General features: G+C 35.1%; 1 protein-coding gene across 4 annotated transcripts in view; it reads left to right on the top strand.

Annotated features, from left to right (window-relative positions):
* LOC123539694 (uncharacterized) overlaps positions 1-25,845 on the top strand; it is a 46,401-nt gene extending 20,556 nt beyond the window's left edge. For 2 of the 4 annotated variants that reach the window (XM_045324419.2, XM_053527205.1), the window contains 11 exons: positions 1,396-1,489; positions 6,460-6,474; positions 11,256-11,429; positions 14,888-15,027; positions 15,426-15,644; positions 16,189-16,441; positions 17,111-17,274; positions 18,880-19,075; positions 19,839-20,006; positions 22,137-22,253; positions 22,790-25,845. In XM_045324419.2, the coding sequence (XP_045180354.2) occupies positions 1,396-1,489; positions 6,460-6,474; positions 11,256-11,429; positions 14,888-15,027; positions 15,426-15,644; positions 16,189-16,441; positions 17,111-17,274; positions 18,880-19,075; positions 19,839-20,006; positions 22,137-22,253; positions 22,790-22,900 (1,651 nt within the window). In that variant the 3' untranslated portion in view covers positions 22,901-25,845. The remainder of the gene's footprint in view (positions 1-1,395; positions 1,490-6,459; positions 6,475-11,255; positions 11,430-14,887; positions 15,028-15,425; positions 15,645-16,188; positions 16,442-17,110; positions 17,275-18,879; positions 19,076-19,838; positions 20,007-22,136; positions 22,254-22,789) is intronic. The other 2 variants (XM_045324420.2, XM_053527206.1) reach the window with 1 other exon arrangement.
* The last annotated feature ends 999 nt before the right edge of the window (positions 25,846-26,844 follow it).

Here is a 26,844-nt window from a genome sequence, read left to right as displayed (position 1 = left end):
ACACATCATGTACGCATCATATACGCTGTATGTACACAGCAAGAGTACGCAGCAGGCCTTTTTCTTCTGTAAGGGAATTGCTCAAGTCAGCCCTGGTGCCTGACCCATCAGTGCCCAAGAGAGGGATGGTTCATTGTTAATGGCTGAATGGTTGCATTGGATAACTCTGACCTGTACAGCATTAATTTACTTGCAGAATTATACTGCTAATATTCCTTGAGATTAAAATACATATATATACTTAGAGAAATATATATTGTAGGTTAAGGTAACCTTGTTCAGTTCAATTTTGCAGAACAGTTGACAGTTAAGTGATTGCATAACATGCTGAAAATGGCATACTTATTTCATAGATTACCCTTTCTAGTTCATGATTATGAGAACTGTAAAACCAGGTATATTTGTTAGGGATAAAGTTTCATTCTTTTTTTACTTTTCCACAAAAATATATCCTAGCAAAAACTCAGATTCTAATTATGGAGAAATTTGCAGCTTAAGGAAGATTAAAGCTCAAGTTATAAAACTGTTTTTTATGTGCCCGAAGGGAGGCATATAGTTTTTGAACCGTCTGTCGGTCTGTCAGTCTGTCAGTCTGTCGGTCTGTCGGTCTGTCCGCAATTTTCGTGTCCGGTCCATATCTTTGTCATCGATGGATGGATTTTCAAATAACTTGGCATGAATGTGTACCACAGTAAGACGACGTGCAGTGCGCAAGACCCAGGTCTGTAGCTCAAAGGTCAAGGTCACACTTAGACGTTAAAAGATAGTGCATTGATTGGCGTGTCCGGTCCATATCTTTGTCATCGATGGATTTTCAAATAACTTGGCATTAATGTGTACCACAGTAAGATGACGTGTCCTGCGCAAGACCCAGGTTCGTAGCTCAAAGGTCAAGGTCACACTTAGATGTTAAAGGATAATGCATTGATGGGCGTGTCCGGCCCATATCTTTGTCATCGATGGATGGATTTTCAAATGACTATGCATGAATGTGTACCACAGTAAGACGACGTGTCACACGCAAGACCAAGGTCCGTAGCTCAAAGGTCAAGGTCACACTTAGACGTTAAAGATCATTTTTCATGATAGTGCATTGATGGGCATGTCCGGTCCATATCTTTGTCATTCATGCATGGATTTTAAAATAACTATGCATGAATGTGTGACACAGTAAGACGATGTGTCGCGCGCAAAACCCAGCTCCGTAGGTCAAAGGTCCTAAACTCTAACAATGGCCATAACTATTCATTCAAAGTGCCATCGGGGGCATGTGTCATCCTGCGGAGACAGCTCTTGTTTTTCCTGAAATTAACGCCACAGGAAGTTATAAATATTACAGAAATATTTGATGAAAATGAAAGAATGAAGTGAAAAAGACTGTGCTGTGTATTCCAGGGGATCAAGATCTAGTCTACAGAGCTCTGAGTTACCAGGTTACAACATGCCCACCACACGCACAACTGCTACAGTCTCCAAGATCAAACTGGAGGTTAGTAAAGCTAGCATAGTAGCTTGCAGAAACTGAAGATGATTGGAAAACCATAGGTTGTAAATAACTCAAATGTTTATAGGGATTGTACAGTGTACCATAACCAGCTCAGTTTTACAAAATAAACTGTTACAGTAGTGTTTTTGTGTCCCTTTAAATATATATTTTTGTCAAAATTTATCAAATAGCCTAGTTATTGTTTTCATTTTTAGCTCACCTGAGCACAAAGTGCTCAAAGGTGAGCTTTTGTGATCGCCCTGTGTCTGTCGTCTGTCTGTCCGTCGTCAACAATTTGACTGTTAACACTCTAGAGGCCACAGTTTCGGCCCAATCTTAATGAAACTTGGTCAGAATGTTACCCTCAATAAAATCTTGGACGAGTTCGATATTGGGTCATCTGGGGTCAAAAACTAGGTCACGAGGTCAGATCAATGGAAAAGCTTGTTAACACTAGAAGTCACAATTGTGGCCCAATCTTAATTAAACTTTGTCAGAATGTTACTCTCAATAAAATCTTGGACGGGTTTTATATTGGGTCATCTGGGGTCAAAAACTAGGTCACGAGGTCAAATCAAAGGAAAAGTTTTTTTAACACTCTAGAGGTCACAATTTTGCCCCAATCTTAATGAAACTTCGTCAGAATGTTACCTTCAGTAAAATCTTGGACGAGTTCACTATTGGGTCATCTGGGGTTAAAAACTAGGTCAAAAGGTCAAATCAAAGGAAAAGCTTGTTAACACTCTAGAAGTAACAATTTTGGCCCAATCTTAATGAAACTTGGTCAGAATGTTACCCTCAATAAAATCTTGGAGGAGTTTGATATTGGGTCATCTGGGGTCAAAAACTAGGTCAGAGGTCAAATCTAAGGAAAAGTTTGTTAACACTGTAGAGGCCACATTTATGACTGTATCTTCATGAATTTTTGTCAGAATGTTAATCTTTATGGTTCCAAGGTTCAGTTTGAATCTGGGTCATGTAGGATCAAAAATTAGGTCACCAGGTCAAATCAAAGAAAATCTAGTTAACACTGTAGAGGCCACATTTATGACCATATCTTAATGAAACTTGGTCAGAATGTTAATCTTGATGATCTGTAGGTCAAGTTCAAATCTGGGTCATGTTGGGTCAAAAACTAGGTCACTAGATCAAATCAAAGGACAATCTTGTTAACACTTTAGGGGCCACATTTATGACTATATCTTCATAAAACTTAGTCAGAATGTTAATCTTGATGATCTTTAGGTCAAGTTCTAATCTGGGACATGTGGGGTCAAAACTAGGTCATGGGGTCAAATGAAAGGAAAAGCTAGTTAACACTGTAAGGACCACATTTATGGCCATATCTTAATGAAACTTGTTCAGAATGTTAATCTTGATGATCTTTAGGTCAGTAGGTCAGGTGAGCAATACAGGGCCTTCATTGCCCTCTTGTTTTTAGCTCACCTGAGCACGAAGTGCTCAAGGTGAGCTTTTGCAATCACCCTGTGTCCGTTGTCCGTCCGTCATCAACAATATGACTGTTAACACTCTAGAGGTCACAATTTTGGCCTAATCTTAATGAAACTTGGTCAGAATGTTACCCTCATTAAAAGCTTGGACGAGTTCGATACGGGGTCATCTTGGGTCAAAAACTAGGTCACCAGGTCAAATCAAAGGAAAAGCTTGTTAACACTCTAGAGGTCACAATTTTGGCCCAATCTTAATGAAACTTGGTCAGAATGTTACCCTCGGTAAAATCTTGGATGAGTTCAATATTGGGGCATCTGGGGTCAAAAACTAGGTCACCGGGTCAAATCAAAGGAAAAGCTTGTTAACACTGTAGAGGCCACATTTATGACTGTATCTTCATGAAAGTTGGTCTGATGATCTCAAAGTCCAGTTTGAATCTGGGTCATGTAGGGTCAAAAACTAGGTCACCAGGTCAAATCAAAGGAAAAGGTAGTTAACACTCTAGAGGCCACATTTATGACCATATCTTAATGAAACTTGGTCAGAATGTTAATCATGATGATCTCAAAGTCCAGTTTGAATCTGTGTCATGTAGGGTCAAATCAAAGAAAAAGTTTGTTAACACTCTAGAGGTCACAATTTTGACCCAATCTTAATGAAACTTGGTCAGAATGTTACCCTCAGTAAAATCTTGGATGAGTTCGATATTGGGTCATCTGGGGTCAAAAACTAGGTCACCAGGTCAAATCAAAGGAAAAGCTTGTTAACACTGTAGAGGCCACATTTATGACTGTATCTTCATGAAAGTTGGTCTGATGATCTCAAAGTCCGTTTGAATCTGGGTCATGTAGGGTCAAAAACTAGGTCACCAGGTCAAATCAAAGGAAAAGCTAGTTAACACTCTAGAGGCCACATTTATGACCATATCTTAATGAAACTTGGTCAGAATGTTAATACTGATGATCTATAGGTCGTGTTCAAATCTGGGTCAGGTGGGGTCAAAAACTAGGTCACCAGGTCAAATCAAAGGAAAAGCTTGTTAACACTATAGATGCCACATTTATGACTGTATCTTCATAAAACTTAGTCAGAATGTTAATCTTGATGATCTTTAGGTCAAATTCGAATCTGGGTTATGTGGGATCAAAAACTAGGTAACCGGGTCAAATCAAAGGAAAAGTTAGTTAACACTTTAAATCCACATTTATGACCATATCTTAATGAATCTGTCTTGATGATCTTTAGGTCAATAGGTCAGGTGAGCGATACAGGGCCCTTATGGCCCTCTTGTTTATATTTTGATTTTTGTCCTTGGCCAACTTTATAGACAGCTCATAATTGATTATATTGCAATGTCAGAGAATGTTAAAATTGTGTGAGTGATTAACCAGGTTTTCAACAAAAACCTGAGTTATTAGATTGGGGTAGATGTCGGTCGGGCGGGCGGGCGGCGGTGGCGGCGGCGGCGTCGGCGTCAAATTGGTGTTTCCGGTCAATAACTTTTGTTTCGGTAAAGATATTTGAATAAAACTTGGTATGTATGTAGCTTATATCAAGACAAAGGCTGGGATTGATTTTGGGGTTTCTGGGGTCAAGGTCAAGGTCACTGTTACTTAAAATAGAAAAAGGGTTTCGGGTCAATAACTTTTGTTTCGGTAAAGATATTTGAATAAAACTTGGTACGTATGTAGCTTATATCAAGACAAAGGCTGGGATTGATTTTGGGGTTTCTTTGGTCAAGGTCAAGGTCACTGTTACTTAAAATAGAAAAAGGGTTTCGGGTCAATAACTTTTGTTTCGGTAAAGATATTTGAATAAAACTTGGTATGTATGTAGCTTATATCAAGACAAAGGCTGGGATTGATTTTGGGGTTTCTGGGGTCAAGGTCAAGGTCACTGTTACTTAAAATAGAAAAAAGGTTTCCGGTCAATAACTTTTGTTTCGGTAAAGATATTTGAATAAAACTTGGTATGTATGTAGCTTATATCAAGACAAAGGCTGGGATTGATTTTGGGGTTTCTGGGTCAAGGTCAAGGTCACTGTTACTTAAAATAGAAAAAGGGTTTCCGGTCAATAACTTAACTTAGGAATGAGCTATCATGATGAAACTTGGTGTATAGCAAACTTATATAAAGTTGTAGCTTGGGATTGATTTTGGGGTTTCTGGGATCAAGGTCAAGGTCATTGTTACTAAATATAGGGTTAGGGTTAGGTTAGGGTTAGGGTTAGCATATCTTCTACATGCATGGAGGGATTTTGATGAAAGTTGGCACAATTGTTCATCATCATGAGACGGAGTGTCATGCGCAAGAACCAGGTCCCTAGGTCTAAGGTCAAGGTCACACTTAGAGGTCAAAGGATACAAGAATGAAAAGTTTGTCCGGAGCATATTTTCTTCATGCATAGAGGGATTTTGATGTAACTTGGCACAATTATACACCATCATGAGATGAAGTGTCTTGCGCAGTTCCATTCTTTAGAATTACTTCCCTTTGTTGTTACTATAAATAGCTTATATTGTAACTTTTTCATTACTAGACGTAGGGAAAAATCGAGACCACTTTTCTGTAGTACAACATGCATGTTACATCCAATTTTGAGGTGTATTTTGACCAATCTCTACCTGGTAAGGATTTCTGTGTGGACTTAAAATTATTTTTTTTTATTTTTTTTTTTTTTTTTTTTTTTTTTTTTTTTTTTAGATTAACTTCCCTTAGTTGTTACTATAAATAACTTATATTGTAACTTTTTTATAATTGACCGTAGGGAAAAACCAAGACCACTTTTCTGTGGTACAACATAGTTGTTACTTTCTAATTTTAGGTGAATTTTAAGGTATCTCTACCTGGTAAGGAGTTTTTTTGTGGACTTAGAAAAACAAAAGAATTACAGTGATTACTAAACAACCACAAAATTAAAATTACATCTGCAAATACAGGTGCTAGAGTAAAGAAATTTGCTGTGACGGGCGTATATTGTGACATTCTGGCACTCTTGTTTATTCTTATGAAAAGTGTTGAAAACCTGGTTTCGTGGCATTGCCGCGTTTCTTGTTTATTAAACTGAAATGATACAGTCCAATGATCTGCTAACCAGCACTTTAGGGCCATCTAGTATACTCCAAAGCCAAGTGGTTAATGTATATAAGCTTTTATCACTTTCCTTTCATGGCAGTGGGCTAGAAACCACTTATTCATGTGAGAAAGTGCTGAAGATCAGTGGTTGTAACCAGGTACCTGCCTTTGCCTGAAATGTGTATAGGGGCACCTTGGGTCTTCCACTACTATCAAAATCTTGAAATCACCACTTGAATTAAGTAAAATACATGTGACTTAAAAACTATATATACAATTGATCCTTACAGATTTGGTTAATTTTGTTCTAGACAATGTCTTCATAAATTTTACTTAACAAAATGATAATGTCACACAAACTTTCAAGTATAAGATTTAGAATGTTTGTAAACCTGATTTGGTAGCAGAGATTTGTTTGGTATTTCATCACATTGAACTGTTTACAGTCCTTAGGGATAAAGGTAGGATATGAATGTGTTTGTTGATGAAGTTTTAACTGTAATAAGTTTTTGTTATGTTATCTAAAATGTTGTTTTGCTGGAAAAAAATGTAGTTGTTTTGTCCCCAAAAAATGCACTTATTTTGTCAAAAAATACTGTTATTGTGTCAAAAAGAAATTGTTGCAGAAATATGAAAATAGAGAATACAGGGGCTCAAATTAGCAGCTAAATAAATAAGTATGAATAAGTGAGAAGTTAATTGGCATCTCTGGACATTTAGTATATAGAAATTTTAAGAAAATATAAGTAGATCTGATATTGTACTTTTGGTATAAAGTAAAACCCAAGATAAGATAAATTTGTAGTAGTTGCCAAAAACTGTATCAGCTAGTATTGTTACAATATTATAAGTATTGTCTAAATTTTAAATTTACCATTTAATACATTTTGACACCACCAAAAGCCAATTATCCTTCTCAGATGCACATGGGGAAATTTTCTGTAAAATGCAGAGAATTAGGTAGTTCTGGTAAAGAATCCAGGAACACTGGTTTGCTTTCCTGACCATTAAGATTAACATGATTGTACAGTTATACTGTTCCTAAAGTGACATTAAATCATGAAAAGAAAACAAAATTAATGTAAGCTACTGCAAGAGCCATTTACTAGAAACGTTCATACCAAAGACAGATTGCTGTTTATTTGAAGTGATCTTTTCTTGCATGTATTTTGCTTTATTTTGATGATAAAAATTTTGCTGTGAAATACTGTTAGTGTAAAATGAGTATCCAGTTACGGTACAATTTAGTTTGTTGTGGGTGTTACAGATCTTTAAATTTTACAATGTCCTCAAACTTTATGTGCTGAATTGAAGAATTTCAAAGTATAATGAAACACAAGACAGTGTTCACTTGAATCCAATTCAAGCAAACAGAACAAAGAAAATATAAAGAAAATGGTGGAGGTTCACATTAATCTAGTGCCTGAGCCGTCAATGCTGGAGCAAACTGTGTTTTATTGTAATGTTTTTCACATTATTCTGTTATTGAATCTTCAAAAGTGGCTTTATATCGTATAAGATTAATGTAATCTACAAATTATTGAAATGTTTGGAGCATTAATTGTCAACAGATTGTTTGAAATGATCACTGTGAGTACATACAGTGAGCTTTGTTCTTGGACTGGCAAGAGAAAGTATAATTTATAGCTTTTATTAGCTTTGTTTCTTTATAAGTATGATTTAGAATCTGACAAAACCTTAGCAGACTTTGATTTATGTATATATTAGAACTGTACAAAGCTTTAGCTAACATTATTTTATGTGTATTCAGGCGTGTAGCTGGAGTGATTTTGTCATTATGCAGATCCATGCCATAAGTCATTGACCCTCGGCTTAATATGCCGAGGTGGGGTAGGTGTGGGAGGGGGCTGCTCCCTTCTGCAGGTGGGGGTTTTACTCGTTAAAATAGGGCACGTTGAAATCATTTCGAGACAAAAAATGATCCATGGTGACAACTTTTTCTCAATCTTCTAATTTTAATGTGATTAGATGTGTGTACTTGATATGCATTCAATTTCTTACCACTAGGTTACTTTCAGTGAAAAATGTCAATAGCAACTGACCATTGAGATGTTTACATCCGTTCAAACTCCACATACTACCAGAAGTACTACTTGCTAATAAAAATAGGACAGTTTTTACGTTCTCTGATGTTTTTTAGCTCATCTGATTTTTTGAAAAAAAATGATGAGTTATTGTCATCACTTGAGCGGTTGTCGGCGTCGGCGTCGGCGTTGCCTGGTTAAGTTTTATGTTTAGGTCAGCTTTTCTCCTAAACTATCAAAGCTATTGCTTTGAAACTTGGAAGACTTGTTCACCATCATAAGCTGACCCTGTATAGCAAGAAACATAACTCCATCTTGCTTTTTGCAAGATTTATGGCCCCTTTTGTACTTAGAAAATATCAGATTTCTTGGTTAAGTTTTATGTTTAGGTCAACTTTTCTCCTAAACTATCAAAGCTATTGCTTTGAAACTTGGAATACTTGTTCACCATCATAAGCAGACCCTGTACATCAAGAAACATAACTCCATCTTGCTTTTTGCAAGAATTATTGCCCCTTTTGGACTTTGAAAATCAGATTTCTTGGTTAAGTTTTATGTTTAGGTCAGCTTTTATCCTAAACTATCAAAGCTATTGCTTTAAAACTTGCAACACTTGTTCACCATCATAAGCTGACCCTGTACAGCAAGAAACATAACTCCATCATGCTTTTTGCAAGATTTATGGCCCCTTATGGACTTAGAAAATATCAGATTTCTTGTTTAAGTTTTATGTTTAGGTCAACTTTTTCTCTTAAACTGTCAAAGCTATTGCTTTGAAACTTGCAACACTTGTTCACCATCATAAGCTGACCCTGTACAGCAAGCAACATAACTCCATCCTGCTTTTTGCAATAATTATTGCCCCTTTTGGACTTAGAAAATCATTTTCTTGGTTGAGTATTATGTTTAAGGCAACTTTTCTCATAAACTATCAAAGCTATTGCTTTAAAACTTGCAACAGTTTTTCACAATCATAAGTGGACACTGTACATCAAGAAACATAACTCTATCCTGCTTTTTGCAAGAATGATGGCCCTTTTTAGACTTAGAAAATCATGGGTAGGACAATATTTCTATTATACAAAAAAAATCAGATGAGCGTCAGCACCCGCAAGGCGGTGCTCTTGTTATGTAATATATTGGAACACAATATTGTAACCATTTTTTTCAAAGTTTATTCTGGTTTATTTGATTTATAGCAAGCAGCATATGTTATGAATTACGCAGCATTCTTTCAAGCAATTAAACTCGACTAAACCTTGATAAATGTAAGTAACGTGATAGGAATGTTGAAAACTGTGTTCCAAAGTACATATTACATTATAATACAACTACGGTCAAAGTATACAATGAATTCCACAGACACATGTTTACATAGACACACCCCTCCCAACTGCATTTTTAGCTCGACTATACGAAGTATAAGGAGAGCTATCCTACTTGCCCCAGCGTTGGCGTCGGCTTCGGCGTCGGCGTCTTTCCGCGTCCCCACCTTGGTTAAAGTTTTGGTGCACTTTCCCTTTTTTCAGCTTATCTCTGTAATTACTTGATAGATTTGATTCAAACTTGAAACACTTATTCCTCATCATCATCCACATCATCTGACATAAGAGCCATAACTCTGGCACCAATATTTCATGAATTATCCCCCCTTTTCACTTAGATTTTCAGGTTAAAGTTTTGATGCACTTTCACTCTATCTCTGTTATTACTGAATGGATTTGAGTCAAACTTAAAATAGTTGTTCAACATCATCACCTACATCATATGACACAAGGTGCATAACTCTGGCACCATTTTTTCATGAATTATTCCCCCTTTTTACTTAGAATTTCAGGTTAAAGTTTTGGTGTACTTTCACTCTACCTCTGTTATTACTGAATGGATTTGATTCAAACTTAAAATAGTTGTTCAGCATCATCACCCACATCATATGACACAAGATGCCTAACTCTGGCACAATTTTACATTTTTACTTAGAAATTCAGGTTAAAGTTTTATGCACTTTCACTCTATCTCTGTTATTACTAAATGGATCTGATTCAAACTTAAACAATTGTTCAACATCATTACCCTTATCATATGACACAAGGTGCATAACTCTGGGACCAATCTTTCATGAATTATTTCCCCTTTTTACTTAGAATTTTAGGTTAAAGTTTTGCACTTTCACTCTGTCTCTGTTATTACTGAATGGATTTGATTCAAACTTAAAAAAGTTGTTCAACATCATCACCCACACCATATGACACAAGGTGCAGAACTCTGGCACCAATATTTAATGAATTATGCCCCTTTTTGCTTAGGATATACTTATATAGTGTTTTGATACATTTTATTTTTACCTCTCTTATTACTTTAAGTTGATATTTTTGACACAGACTCAGGCTATTGTGTAATATCTTCATCCACAATTGGAGTCATTAAACACTCCAGTGACAGCTCTAGTTTCCTCAGATGTGCCCAGTTTCACTATCCAGCATCGAAAAGTCGAGCGCGCTGTCTCCTGTGACAGCTTTTGTTAAAATACCCCATTTTCTATCAAACACCTATATAGGTTTGATACAAAATGGGCTATTTTAAAGTCTGAATTTTGACTCTTGACCTCCAACGGCATTTTGTCACATGTATGTATGCCTGTTTTGATGATATCTTGGACAAGAAGTACACTTGGACCATATTGATCTACTGTAGTACTGACAGATGGGAGGGATGTGTCTATGTAAACAAGTATCTGTGATGAATTCTGAGTTATTAGCAAATTTCGGAAAACAGACTACTTTAAATACAGAATACTAGTAGTAATTTTCTGAATTATTCATTATAATATGATTCAGCCATACATATAATAAGCTGGTTTGCACCACATCCGTGTACATATAACAGACTGTTCACTGTATAGATATAACAAAATAAACATTTTTAATGTACTAACAATTTCCCTGTAAACAGAAATCTGACAAAACCTAAGCTGACATTACCGGTACTTCATAAATATATATATGGGAATCTGATCTGTAAAAATCTTAGCTGACATTACTTTATATAATTTATGTATGTGTGGGAATATGACAAAACCTTTGCTAACATTAGTTAATGCATATATAGAAATATATGACAAATGCTTAACAGAAATACATCATAAATTTTATGGAAACTGACAATACTTTAACTGACATTATTTCATGTATATACAGGAATCTGACAAGGCAACCATGTATGGTTCAAGGAAGCTTCATAAGGATAAAAAGCTGGACCTGTTACTGATGGAAGACAGCGACCCTGAGGACAGTGAGCCGGAAGATGTCAAGGCCATGAAGAGCGAAGATGAATTCAGAAAGGTCAAGCATATGCCTGGAATGTATTACAAGGTTTGTTTATTTTCACTATTACTTATTGCTCTAAATGAATAATGGTTTCTTGCAACAAAAGAGTTAGACAGACATGCCTTATGTTTAATTTCTTATTTCAGATTCATTTATGATTAATTTTAAACATTAACTAGCAACAAAGTGATTTATTACTGATTTAAAGATGCATAGTACATATAATTACAGCTCAGCTGCTGGATTGGAAATGAGTGCCTCTGTTGCTATTAAAATCTTGTGTCTAATGTAGCAACCCTGACCATGACGAAAATCTAAAGGTGGACACTATCACTGTACCATAAAAGTTAGCTCTGTAGCAAGGCAGTATAACCCTTATACTTGGCCTGACTGCATGTAATTCTGCTATGTTAGAATTCATTCTCAAATTCCAGTTTTTGACATTCCAAGGTGTAACGTTGCATGCCAATGAAACAGGTTGAAAACATTTCAGCTGTGACTGGGGACTCGAACCCTGGCCCTCTCACACATAAGGCAGACACTTTACAACATCACTAAAAGCTAGCTGTAAGACAAGACACCCTTATTCTTGACCAGCTACCCTAAGAAAGGAGAAATAGAGTATATGGTGTATAGAAATTATACAATCATTAATATATTTGACTCGAGGTTTACTATTATCATATGGTGTATGTCTGTGTATACTCTTACACAAATGATAAATATGGCCTGCATTGACCACATGTCTGTCGAATCTAGTGACTTAAATTGGTGTCTGTAAGTTGGGACCTCGACAAGTTGAGGATATTTATGTACGTTCCAAGTTGTCCAGTTGCAATGTAGGGCTATGATTTTTAAACAATGTCTTTAATTTTCATACATTATGAACATTTTAATTGTAGGAAAGTACAATTAAGATTGGCAAAAAATACACAAAATTGCATGTAATTATGATTTTTTTGTTTGGGGAGGATCCCTTTCCAGTCTGCACCATGAGCCCCTCCCCACAAACCCAATGCACCTGGTCTTCATGAACTTGATGCACTGGTACCAGTATTGTCCTGAATAGTGAATAAGTGACTGGTTTAGGTGTTTTGTATTGTACAGACTATTAAATATAAATTAACCATAATTAGAACAGGTAACTAACTTAATATCCCTTACAATAACAAGTTGGTATGCAAGTAATAGAGACGTTATGATTTCATACCTGCATATGTACGTGTAATTAATCCCTGTACAAAATAATAAGTGTCTGCTAAACGTTGTCTCATCATTAAAGCAAGTGTTTCACTACAGGTAAATCTAAATGTCTAAAACTTGCAATAACAATTTTACAATTATATTGAATGTGTGTTCTAAATAATGACACCTCAGACACTGAATGAAATACACAAGGAAATCCTACATATACGTATACCGTTACAAGTATGAAATCACAACTTTTCTGTTATGAATCAACTTGCTTTAGCCTATAGTGAGTAGAGTCTGGTACCTTAACTTAGATTTATAAGGTGGAACATTATGGTACTTACGGACTTTACCACAGTACATACTGTGATATTTTTCTGGTTTTAGCATCAAGAACTTATCTTACTTTAAGAGGAGTAATAATCTTCATCTTCATTTTAAGATTTGATAGCTCGGTTTGAGTAGAAAACAATAGAACTTGTTCCTTGTCGATAATTTTTGACAGAAATGATATAAAAGTCAACAAATTAGCATTTTTCAAAATGAGACACAAAGAAATTTTACATTCATTTTACATTTATTCAAGGTTTTTTTGAAATAACATTAGAATTTACTAAAATAGCTTTACTAGACACTAAGGATAATATCTCAAAGTATACTGGTGCACATGCTTAATTGGTTATGGTACGAACACTTGTAAAACTGGTAGACAGTGAATACTGCACAGCTCTAATAGTACCTGAATTTGTAACATCAAATAAAACTTTCAGAAAGGATTGGAAACGAAATAAAGTTGTTTGTCAAAATTATGACAAAGCTGTAAGGTGTGAATACAGGATATTAATTTATTCATAAATATAGTGTCTGTATTAATTAAATGGTATGAAATACTATTCTTTTTTATGCCCCCGGCATCTTCTGATGCAGGAGGCATATAGTGATTGTCCTGTCCATCCGTCCGTCTGTTCATCCGTCCGTACGAGGTTAACCAAATGGGACCGTTTCGTCTAGCATCAATACCCCTTACTAGAATGACTTGATACTAATGCAGATGTAACCAGTGACCATTCCTCATCTTCAGACATCACCTGACCTCAGTTTGACCTTGACCTTGACCTTATTTTGGACTTAGGTTGCTTTATATGGGCCATCTCTTGGTTAACCAAATGGGACCGTTTCGTCTAGCATCAATACCCCTTATTAGAATGACTTGATACTAATGCAGATGTAACCTGTGGCCGTTCCTTATCTTCAGACATCACCTGACCTCAGTTTGACCTTGACCTCATTTTGGACTTAGGTTGCTTTATATGGGCCATCTCTTGGTTAACCAAATGGGACCGTTTCATCTAGCATCAATACCCCTTACTAGAATGACTTGATACTAATGCAGATGTAACCTGTGACCATTCCTCATCTTCAGACATCACCTGACCTCAGTTTGACCTTGAACTTGACCTCGTTTTGGACTTAGGTTGCTTTGTATCGACAAGGATGCCACATCAAGGGGCATCAAGCGTTTATTGAATGCAGCTTCTTGTTTATACCATATATACTAAAATGCGAAACAGTTTCTCTAGTAGTGTCCCTTTGTGGAATTTTTATGCCATAATATAAAACTATATTTATACAACAAATACCAGATAAGATGTACTGTTAGTGGGTTGTTTTGATTGTAAATTTTATATTTCGAGTTTTGTTAAACAAAGAAATAGCTTACTTTACTATTTGTATGCACTATTTCTCTTCAAGTTATACCAAAGTCACTGCCCATGGATTCTTAGATAGTTTGGGAAAACCAGTGAAAACATAGAAAATATGTTTCATTGCAGAGAAAAATAAATACAATGAAAAGATGCATTATATTTTATCACTACATTTGTATTTCTCAGTTAGTCAATTAGAAAGTATATAATAAATAGAGGATATTTGTTTGTTTTGAGTGAATATGGAGTATATCTCTCTGAGAAGTGAGAAAATTTCAAATATTTTCATGAGCGCATAGCGCGAGTGAAAATGTGAAAATTTTCTCACTTCGAGGCGAGATATATTTCATATTTTGCTGCATAACGTTATGAAATTCTCATTAAGTAAAATAATTTGAACCGAGAAATATACTATCAAGAACAAAGTGTGACTACAGTTTTCATCCTGTTTTAAGCAAATAATTTAAAATTTATACACAATGTAAAAGTAGATCGGCATTTACAGTGAGTGATATGCGGTGAGTGATATGGATTATATCTCACTGATAAAACACAGTATTTCATCAGTTAGCATAAAATAAACAATGATATTCAATCTTTATTCAGAAATATGAGAAGAACCCTGTAGATGCGTACCATGATAAGTTATACACGGTGCTGCCGAAGACCTCAATCACTGAACCTAACTATACAGTGAAAAAATTGACACATCTCGAGGAACTGGAGAAACATACAATGTCTGTACAGTAAGTGGGTCTTTCATGGTTTATAATGTTCTCTCTGGTACCTGTTTATACCTAGTGTCCATTCCAGTCGCAAAATATATCCATGTGCACCTGCAGGTATCTTCTCCTTCATTAAAAAGCAGGGATATAGCCTGATGTGATTGGAATTGTGTTTTTTAAGCCGAAAGATAAGAAGGTACTACCTTCAAAAAGTATCATATCTGCAGCTTCAACAGGTTATAATTGAGCCACGCCATGAGAAAACCAACATAGTGGGTATGCGACCAGCAAGGATCATATGTCTGCACATCAGAGAAGTATTTTTCGTCTCATTTGGAATTACATGTTCTGTCAATTTAAAAATTTGAAAACGTCTAATGAGATGTTATTATTATCATGATAAACTTTCTGATTTGTAGAGATCCTCTAGCGGGTATGGGACGTCCACAGCGAAAGGCATACGAGAAGATGGAGTATGTTGCTCGACAGTTCATGTCTGAACTTGGAATATCTCAGTGGCGTGGTCGTGAGTTCTGGGGAATGATGTTTATGCTGACGGTGGTGTTTTTTCTGAGGATATTTGTACATTATATGGGACAGTGGTTCTACTTGAGTGCTATCAACATTCCAATCAACATGTAAGTCAAATATGTTCATATTCTGCAAATTTATTAATTTCATGGGAGATGCAGTTTCATATATTTCATGGTTGCATTAATCCATAAAATCAATCCGAATGAACAATTGAAATTCCCATTCATTTTATCTTCAAAAGTTGAAATCCATGAAATTCATATCCCCATGAAATAACTACTTTGGCTAAGACCATGAAATTTCATGCCCATGAAATATCTACTTTGGCTAAAACCATGAAATTCATGCCCATGAAATATCTACTTTGGCTAAAACCATGAAATTTCATGCCCATGAAATAACTACTTTGGCTAAAACCATGAAATTTCATGCCCATGAAATTAAACCATTTAATGGGATTTTCAATTTAGCTTTATTAAAACAAAACGAGACTGATTGGTTAAGATGTCATGATGTATGTATATTTTGACATGGTGTTTTTTTTAAACTATTTTATAAATACTACAATGTCCTCATTTTTGCTAATATTTGCTAACAGTACTGTATATTTGATGATGTTTATCAAATAATATGATTTGATCATTACAGGTACAACTTCCTGCCGTACACAGTGGAACTGAACTACCAGCCTACATTGTTGACGAGCCAGCAAGAGATCGCCATCGTCATTCTCGGACCCATGTTTAATCTCCTTGTCTTTATACTCCTGATTGCACTGTGTGGCGCTTTCCAGAAACTGTTAGGCCAGTTTCCAGATTTCGGATGCAAGTTTGTGATTGCATATGGCATCATGACAGTCCTGGACCCAATCCTTATCCTGGCAATGGACTGTATTCTCAAGGTCTGCTTGTTTTATTTCAGTGTCCAGAGCCCAAGGTCATAAAACTTGAGATTGAAGACTATTTTCAGAATGCAGCCTAGCCATTGGTTAGTTTCAAATTTACATTCAGAAACAGGCATGCTAGAGTATAGAGACTGGTCTGTGAAACTCAGTTTTATATCCTTGAGGCCCTGGTCTTCAAGGGCACAATTACATTTACCACATAAAAGTATTTTCGTTTGTTAGTTGTTTAATTGTTAATAAAAAAATTAACTTAATGGATAGTGTCTTGATGAGCTTTATGCAGCTTTTATTGTTTAGGTTTGTAAAATATTTCATAGACATTGCTACATGCTTTTTTAAAAAAAAAATGTTTTTAGACGTCCATCTTGAGGCTTTTTCCTTTAAATGCTTATCAGATAATATTGCATCATTGTCTATTGTTAAGTCTGCTGTTAATTTTAATGCATCGATTTTCACATACAAATATAACTGCAGATTTGAAACTTGGTTTAAATATTCTGGACAATAAATGATTCTGATAGGAAATAGCAACCCCAGAAAGTTTTTATTTTGTCAAATTGGATCAGTTTAGTTTTTTATATGCCATAAAAACAGTCATCCATTTCACAGTTTAAAACAAACTAATATATAGAGTTTCAATCAGCTGATTTATGTTGTATAACACAGCGTTATGAAGATGATAGTGCAACACCAACTGCTGATTTTGTCAAGCTGTGGTACCATTTCTACCGTGTTGAAGGTTCTGGACTGGGTGGAGTGTTTGTTACAGCATTCCTGTATCTTGGCTTCATGTTTGTGGCAGGAGCCTTTCTCTACATGTACTTCCTCAGGTAGTATATTTCTCTATCCTGTAGATAGCTCTCTATATATATAACAGTTCTTTTAAAGCTGATGTCACAGAGCTCCAGATAAGCTTTGGGTGCAATTGGGTATTTACCCATCACTTTTTGTCTGAAATGGGTATTGGAAATTTGAATTGGGTAAAAATAATATCATTACCCAGCCTTTTCAGAAGTAATTGGGTATTTGCTAAAACCAATTGGGTATTTTACCAATCTCGCACTAACAATTGAGTATTTTTTTGCTTACAGTATACATGGTATATATCATTAAATAGGACTGACTAAGTATTTTAATGGCGCCCTTCAATGTTTAATACAAAAATGCATTTAAAATTGTAATGAATGTTTCATACTGTTGTTTTCTTTTTCACTTTTAATGCAGTCTGAGATCAGTTCATCCACAATATCCCGAACGATGTGGTCACCGCAATATGCATTGTCCCAAAAGGTGTCATCCAGTATTGGTGACACTACATCATCACAAACAGATAACTGTCATTGTTGAACAGCAAAATATTGTTTGTGCTGCAACAATGTTTTTTCCTGCAACCTCTTTACATTTTATCGGCGTAAAATTGTTTACAAAGCGTCCAAATAACACCGATCAGCCGACTGAATGGTCCTGTTATTTTTCCGATAATTGCAACCTGTTCTGCAGTAACGTATAACCAGTCAGTCAAATCTAGTGTTAAAGTCTCGTACCCGTTCTAGTTATAAGGAAAATGCGGTACGCAAGCTATTTTTTACGAATTGGGTATTAGGAATTTTAATTGCGTTTCAGTACGCACACTGTATGAATTCAATTGGGTTTTCTGCAATTTTAATTGCGTAAATACGCAAATACGCAGCTTATCTGGAGCTCTGTGTCATCTGGTGTCTTAAATATTTGACAATTTTATTACTCCCTACCGGTTGAAAACCAGTTTCGTGGACAATAGGATTGCACTTTTCTATCCATCCCTCCGTCCATCCGTCTAAAAACAACAATTGTAGTTTTTTATATATGCAGGTTTTTATCCAAACGTATGTTTTGATATATTGTATATAAGTACAATATTGTATATACATCATTGGTAATTCAGACTGAATAGATGATATCGATAATTTGTTGAATTTCGTAGGAAGTTTAATGGTCAAATATTTTTTAGAACATTTCTGAACTATAAGATAAGATAAGATAAGTTTTATTTTAAGTCGGCAAGACATATAACAATACAATATAAGCCCTGAATAAGTTTTTTAACCAGCTACTGATGTTCAGTACAAACAGATATAACAAATGTAAAAAGAGCTGTCTATTAATCATAACCTTTAGTACATAGTTTAAATCAAATTATTGCAGAAAAGTCAGCACAATTCATAATATTAACTTATTACATGTAAACAGCTTTATAAAACAAAAATTTAATGCGGACAAGTGTTAAGATTACTGTATAATGCCTGCTGATCTACACCATGGCGCATACAAACTGCTAAACGACAAGACAAGAATTGAGAGATGGTTATAAAAAAAGCAAGTATGTATAGATTATTTTATGAGTATGTAGTTGGTATGCTTCTGATTTATAGCACTGAAATTGTTTTATTTTACAGGTTACACAACAATGGACGTCTGCTTGATATCTACTGGCGTCTGCGTGGGAAGGAAGAGAACTTCTTTGTACCTTACGATCTAGAGTTATCCAATCAGGAGTTGCATTACATTGTAAACAGAGCAGAGGCATGGCGTGGAGAGGAGGGTGAAAGGAGGAAAGTTGCTGTGTTTGACTACATCTGGGAGGAGGAAGATGTAAATACATATTCTATGTTTACTTTACACTAGAACCTAGTCTCCTGGGGCCTACCCTTTACACCAGACTTTAGTCCCGTAGGCACAGCCATGTATTGCTTACATTTTCATAGTTCATATCCCAAGTCTTGCTATTAATTCACCCTGACCTTGATTTTAAGATAGTTTAATCACTAAAGTGATATTATGCAAAGTTTTAGCATAGACCAGTGCTTACTTTTTCTTTGTCAAAGAGAAGTGTTTTTAAAATATCAGATGAACATTTTCTGAGTTACATCACTTGATTTTGGATAAAATGAGAGCATTTTAAATTTCTTCTCATATAGTGGTCAATAACCTTGAAAGTAATGGCTGTCACATACCTGTTTCCTACCTCTGTTTTCTAAATTAAATATAAATATCTATAAAATATGTGCATGCAAGGATTATAAACATAGACTCTTAAATTGTGCACATCTACGGATAATTGTTAATACAGAAATGAATGTGATTACACACCTAGTACGTTAAAAGTATGTACATACAAAGATTAAATGCATTCAATATTACAATGTGATTACACATATTGAATGTTAGAATATGTATATAGATTATATAAATCAACTTTTAAATGATTATTAACATATTATGTTAGTTACTTAGTATGTGCACATAAAAGGCTATAAGTATAGAATGTACATACGCAAAGATTATACTCAAACTGTGCATATATAAGTGTTCTACACACATAATGTACACAAATATGATACATTATGATATGTAGATGGAGGAAAGTGTGTGGAATGAGTGCACCCTAGAGGAGGATGAACAGAGACGCAAAGAGACACACAAGGAAATAACAACACATGTAGCAATACATACAGTACATCTGGACGGTCTCAGACAACTGTATAGACAGTTTCTACGCTTACCTGATGGTGCTGTTGTTGAGGTTTGTATCTCTATCAACATCTTTTACTTCATAATTTCATACTTGCCAAAATAAAATTTACTTTTGTTGATTGGTTGGTTGATCAGCCAGTCAGTTGCGAAATGTTTGGAAACAAATGAAACAGTTTTAAAGGGAATAAGTTGAACTCTGTACAGGAAACCACCATGAAGACATAGAATAGACAAAGATGGGGTGGGGATGAACCCACAGACCTCAAGTTTGCAAATTTGTTGAGTGATCTGCTTTCAAGTTTTAAAGGGATTCCAGAGTCAAATAAAACTTCGTACATGTGATCACCATAAAGTGTTTTTGTGTGTGACTTTTTTTTTCTTGGAGGGACAGATATTGCGAGCAGTAGGGCACCCATATTTGATCACGTTGGTAAAGCAAAATACATCCACAGTTCAAAAGGGATTTTAATGAAACTTCATACAATAATTACATTGTTGTACTAGGCTTATTTTTTTCTAGGGAGGGTGATCACACCAAGATGTGTATATCTTTGAACCCCCCCCCCCCCCCCCCCCCCCCCCGGACAACAAAGTTGTAAGGCGGGGTATACTGGTTTCAGGTTGTCTGTCTGTCGGTAGACACAATCTTGTGCGCACCATCTCTCCTCATCCCCTTGACACAATTTAATGAAACGTCATACAAGTGATCAGTAACAACAGTAGTTGTGCATGGGGCATGTTAGGTTCTTTCAGAAAAAAAAATTGCAGAGTTACGGGACTTTGTTTTTTTGTTACCATACTATATACATAGACATAATCTTGTGCGCACCATCTCTCCTCATCCCCATGACACAATTTAATGAAACTTCACACAAGTGATCAGTAACAACAGTAGTTGTGCATGGGGCATGTTAGGTTCTTTCAACAACAAAAATTGCAGAGAAATGGGACTTTGTTTCTTGTTAACATACTATGTACATACAGTCTGCTTATGCAATCTTGTGCGCGCCTAATCTTCCGAACCCTTGCACACAATTTAATGAAACTTCACACAAGTGATCAGTACAAACCCTAGTTGTGCATGGTGCATGTTACGTTCTTTTAGATAAATATTGTGCATAGTTCTGGGACTTTGTTTTTTGTTACTATACTGTATACATACAGTCTATATACATACAGTACACATAATTATGCAATCTTGTATGCGTCAAATTGCAATGTACTGTGTCAGTGCATGCGGGGGGTACATTCATCACCCTTAGTGATAGCTCTAGTTTGTTTTGGTGAGTGGGGAGAGGGGTGGGTAAAGGTGGGGGACTTGGCCAAGTTGTTTGAAGCATATTACTTTCACTATTTTAACCCTTAGCCTGCTAAATTTCTAAAATGGACTGGTCCATCATTCAATTTGAGCAATACCACTTATTATTCAAAGGGGTGTTCACTGAAAATTTACTGACTGAATAGCGAACAGTGCAGACCATGATCAGACTGCACGGATGTGCAGGCTGATCTTGGTCTGCAATGGTCGCAAAGGCAGAAAAACTTGACGCCAGCAGGCTAAAGGTTAAAGGAATTCCAATGAAAGTGTCTTGGGGCAAAGGGGAATTTTTGCCTTCAGTTATTTTATCTGGTAATTTTATTAAGTTCAAGGTCACTTGGGATACCAGCTGCCCCCATCTCTTTGGTTTTTTTGTCCACAAAATGTTTTCTTTCCTTTGACAAAGTGGTATTTAAGGTATTGATCTCATTTAGTAATAGCTCTAGTTTTTGAAACAACAGTGCTGACTCTGTTTGCATCATTTTGTAGATTCCCTATTAAAAAAAAAGATTATGTTCTCTTTTTATATATTTGAACTGCAGCATGATTTAGCATTAGTAATCATTGACAAAAGTTTATGAGCTAGCCATGGTTACAGTTTTATTGTACATGAATGATGTTGCTGATTAGTAATACTAAAAGAACACTCTGTTTCTGTGAAGAATTAAAGTAAACTGCACATGTTTCAAATAACAATAGGATGCATGTAATCAAATATGAAAACTACAGCTTTGTGGCTTTGTAAAACTACAAGATCTGCTATTGCAGTATTGTTAAGTTCATCTGGAAATTTCCTGTAGTTAAATGTTCCATAGTAATGGATAGACATTTCATGTATGAAGATATATGTGTGTATTACAGGTGTTTGGAGATATGGCAGTGCCAGGGATGGACAAGGATATCAAGGATGCTATGACCAAGGGAACCCAGGGCATTGAGAAACTGTTTGGCTCCCAGACCAGCCTCAGGGAAAGGAAGGTTAATAAGCTATATTTTACTCATCATTTTTGTTAAATGAGCCGTGCCATGAGAAAACCAACATAGTGGGTGTGCGACCAGCATGGATCCAGACCAGCCTGCACATCCGCGCAGTCTGGTCAGGCTCCATGCTGTTCGCTAACAGTTTCTCCAATTCCAATAGGCTTTAAAAGCAAACAGCTGGTCGCAAACCCACTATGTTGATTTTCTCATGGCACGGCTCAAATATTCTACTAGACATAGTACAATATGTCAAAATTAGGTGTCCTACACACTAGTTATGTCCATGAAAAAAATACATGTAAAGTTTAAGTGACCTTAGCGACCACCTGTATAAAGTAGCCAGTTACCTGTTAGTAATCCCAGTTAGTTGGGATTTGATTTTGTGGGTTGACTCAGCCAGGAAATCTACAAAACACTTAGATTGCACAGCATCTCAAATTAAAAATATTAAGCTTTTAGCAGTTCTCAAACTGTACAGATAGTTTTTTTCATTATAGAATCTGTTGCTATACAGTGTATTGTTTCTTTGTCAGGTGCATGGAAGAGAAACTGTGAACACAAGGAGTGGTTTCCGTGACGATGAGAGACCAACATCTTCAGCTTCAAGCAGTGGCTCCTCTCTTCCAAAGAAAAAGATGTGGTAATTTCCTCGCGGAAATGAATAGACTGTGATATATGAATGTTTTATTCCGACTGTGATACCATCTTATTTAGAATTTTTGTAACATTTATGATTTTATGTTTGTTGAATATTAAGGTGAAAGTAAAATCTGGCACTTATACAAGTAACATTCTTGAAAATAGTGTGTTGTATAAAAAAAATGAGAAAATTTCTAATTTTATTTTGATTTTGAATTTCGGTTATACAAGAGGTAGAAAATGTAAATATATTAATAGTTGACAATCACAATTTAATGTTGAATCAAATGCATTTTTATTTCCGTCCCCAGAGAAGTTAGTGTGGCAGTTTTCTATTGCAAGAGTTGAATTTTGCTTAAGTTATTAAATTCTGAAGTCCTAAAAAAAAATCAGTAAAATCTAGTTGTAACTTGGCCATGTTATAATTATATTGGAGATAACATTTTACAGATTTTGACTAAATTTGTGTGGAGTTATAGCTGTAAGAACATATTGGTCTTTAATTCAGCAACCGTTGACTTATATTATACCAGTTAATACATGTGAAAGTTTTGGTTTACATTTATTGAGCTGTAACCTTTTTTTGAGTGTCTGTTTCATACTGACATAATTTCTGACAAAAATGATTTTTGTTATTTTTTAATTTTATGCATACTAACTTATTTTAACAGCTTAGTGGTGAAATTCTTTCTATTGAAAAAAAATCCCACTAAATTTAGCAGTTAGAAATTAGTAATATTAATTTCTGCTTTTCTTGAATTTATATTTGTATGACTTACTTTTTCCTCTATTCATGACAAAATCTTTGATTGGAAAGATTTTATTTTTAAAAAGTACTAAACACTGACGAGTGTAGTCTGTTTGTGTTGTATAGTTTTGACCCTGTTCTTACCTAATTTATGTTTCAACAATTAAAATGAGTAAATGTTTATTCTAAATACTTACCCGAGATTTTTATTAGGACAGAAAAAAGGGGTTGAGATTTCAAGATGAATACATATGTTGACACAGTTATAGAGTTGATTTATTGCCTCTGTAGAATACATTTATTGAGGCATGTAGGAATTTCCTACATGAGGTATAAACAAGTCTGCTTAAATACATGTCAGTTACTTTTTATTGAATGGCTGGCATTGCCATTGCGGTACATACATGGTTTATATTGGATCTACCAAATTAGGTTAAATTTGTGTTTTACAAATTTTTACATATCAGATGCTTTTTATAATAAAAATATAAACATCATTGCAAGTATTAACTTGAAAACTGTTACATTGTCTAAGTTAGGACTTCTTTTTGTTTCTGTAAATAAAGTGATACCACTGCTTTGATGTTAAGGTAGTTCTACATGTTTGTTATGCTGAAAGTAATAGCTTGACATCATTTATCTAGTTAACCTTGAATAATACCTTGATCCACAATATCGGTAATATAAATCATGTGACAAATATAGGACAGCCTGTATGTTAATCCATAACACTGGCAACATTACTATCTGTCTAAACAATACATATTGTATATTTACGACTGTGATAAGATTCATTTAAATCTACATTGTATAATTTTGCTATACCCCAACATGTCATCAGAACTGTGATTTTCTAACAAACTGTCATGAAAACTTGCAGGAGGTCCATATCTTTCACTTAAGTCCAGCAAAAAAGTTTTGAAGCAACTGAGTTACATGGTATAAAAACTTTTGACCCAAACATGCAGAATTATCTTGAGAGATTTTTTTAAGAAGTTTATTATCTTAACTTCATATAAACGGACCAGTGAGAAGACTGAACAAAGCTTGCCATCCTTTTCTTCATTTGTGTTGTACATTTTCAGTGTGTTTTAAAACTATTTGTATCCATCCTTGTATAATGAAATGCATTTTTTATTTGTGTGCAATTTAATGACAACGCATTTATTGACTATACGTTTTTTAAGTTTGGTTTTATGCTGTTATTTTTATGATAATTAAGATAAAGCTTTCAAGAGATATACAGGTTATAAATATCTATTACAGTATTCAGGTCTGTAAAGCACCCTTCAGGTTAAATTTTTTTTTAAAGAAATGTCTTGGGATATAGATCACAAGACTTTTAATAGTTACTTCTTTAAACAACATCATAACTCCCAAACTTTGCTGCTTATTTTGTTACCCATTTAGCTTTACTAGGTGTAGAAGCACTTCAATTTATGTTACTCACTCCCTCCATATTGTTACAAATGTTTATTTTGCAATGCCTGTTTTAGAGTTTATATAGATATTCTGTGACTGCTGGCTTGCAGTGTATGTTATAGATACTTTATTATCATGTTTTTGGCTGCTGGCAGCATTTTGTAATTTTTTGATGTTTTAATTTTATTCGACTTGTTAGGGGAGTAGTTGGTGCCGTCATTGACAGGACTTTAACGGACAGGAGCACTGTTTTTTTGTTTGTAGAAAGAACAAAAAATGATTTCTTTGAACAGTTTTTAGAGAAGTATTTTAACCCAAGAAAAGTGTTGTGTATTGAATTATTGAAAATTTTGTAAGAAAATTAAATTTATACTTGCATTGTAAACATTTTTGTTAACAAAGTTAAAATTTTGACAGTCAACTCTTTTTCTTCATGTTGATACAATGTGATTTTGTGAACGGTACTTCAATAAAGTGATAGTTAACAGTGGATGTTACCGGAATGAGCTCCCTGAGCTAACTGCCACAGCACTGTTTTTTTTTCTTGAGATTTGTTAAAAACAATGCACAGAACCATACCTTGGTCCCAGTTTGAAGGTTCTGTCAGAATGGGTTTTTTGTGTCAGGTTACATTCTAGATTGATTTATGTGTAATACGTATTACTAATACTAATAGTGTCAACCTAGCTACACTCCTGACAAACACGGTTTCTCCTAGGTTTTCTAACTATATGCATTTCTTTATGTTGCTTTCCTATGTAGAATAAAAAGTCTCTTTAATGACGTGTTTGTGATATCTTATATGTCATATTCATTAAACAATTTGGCAACAGTATCCTGGTACGAGTGTTTGTGATATTTTAGTTGCCATATTCATTCAACAATGTGGCGACCACGACAGGGTCTTAGTCTTAAGTGTTTGTGATATTTCAGTTGTCAAATTCTTTAAATAGTGTAGCGAATGAAACAGCGTCCTAGTGCACGTGTTTGTGATATTTGACTTGCAATATCCTTTAAACAATGAGACAACAGTCTGCTAATACACGTGTTTGTAATATTTGACATGTCATCTTTAAACAATGTAGTAACAGGATACACATGATTGAGATTTGATTTGTCATCTTTATACAATGTGGCAACCGTGACAACGTCCTGATACACGTGTTTGTGATATTTTAGTTGTCAAATTCTTTAAATAATGTAACATCCGCGACAGCGACCTATTTTGAGTTGTCCTGGTACACATTTTTATGATATTTTAAGTTGTCATCTTCCTTAAACAAAAGCGACCGCGACAGCGTCCTAGTACACATGTTTGTGACATTTGAGTTTTCTTTTCTTTAACCTGTCTGACCACTGTGAAAGCGTCCTAGTACACATGTTTGTGATATTTGTCTTGTCATCTTAAATTAAAACATGTTGCTACCGCCAAAGTGTCTTGGTACACATGTTTGTGATATATTGCATGCCATATCATTTAAACAATGTCGCGAATGCGACATCGTCCTAGTACACGTGTTTATGATATTTGACTTGTCATATCCTTTTAAAAATAGCGACCACGACATTGTGTAAAGGATATGACGAGTTAGCGTCCTAGTACACGTGTTCATGATATTTTACTTGTCATATCCTTTTGAAAAATAGCGACCACGACATTGTGTAAAGGATATAACGAGCTAGCGTCCTAGTACACGTGTTCATGATATTTTACTTGTCATATCCTTTTAAAAATAGCGACCACGACATTGTGTAAAGGATATGACAAGTTAACATATC

Source organism: Mercenaria mercenaria, chromosome 16 (assembly GCF_021730395.1).
Source record: "Mercenaria mercenaria strain notata chromosome 16, MADL_Memer_1, whole genome shotgun sequence".
Taxonomy (NCBI): domain Eukaryota; kingdom Metazoa; phylum Mollusca; class Bivalvia; order Venerida; family Veneridae; genus Mercenaria; species Mercenaria mercenaria.
Note: the sequence above shows the minus strand (reverse complement) of the source record. Positions and strands in the feature narration are given on the sequence as shown.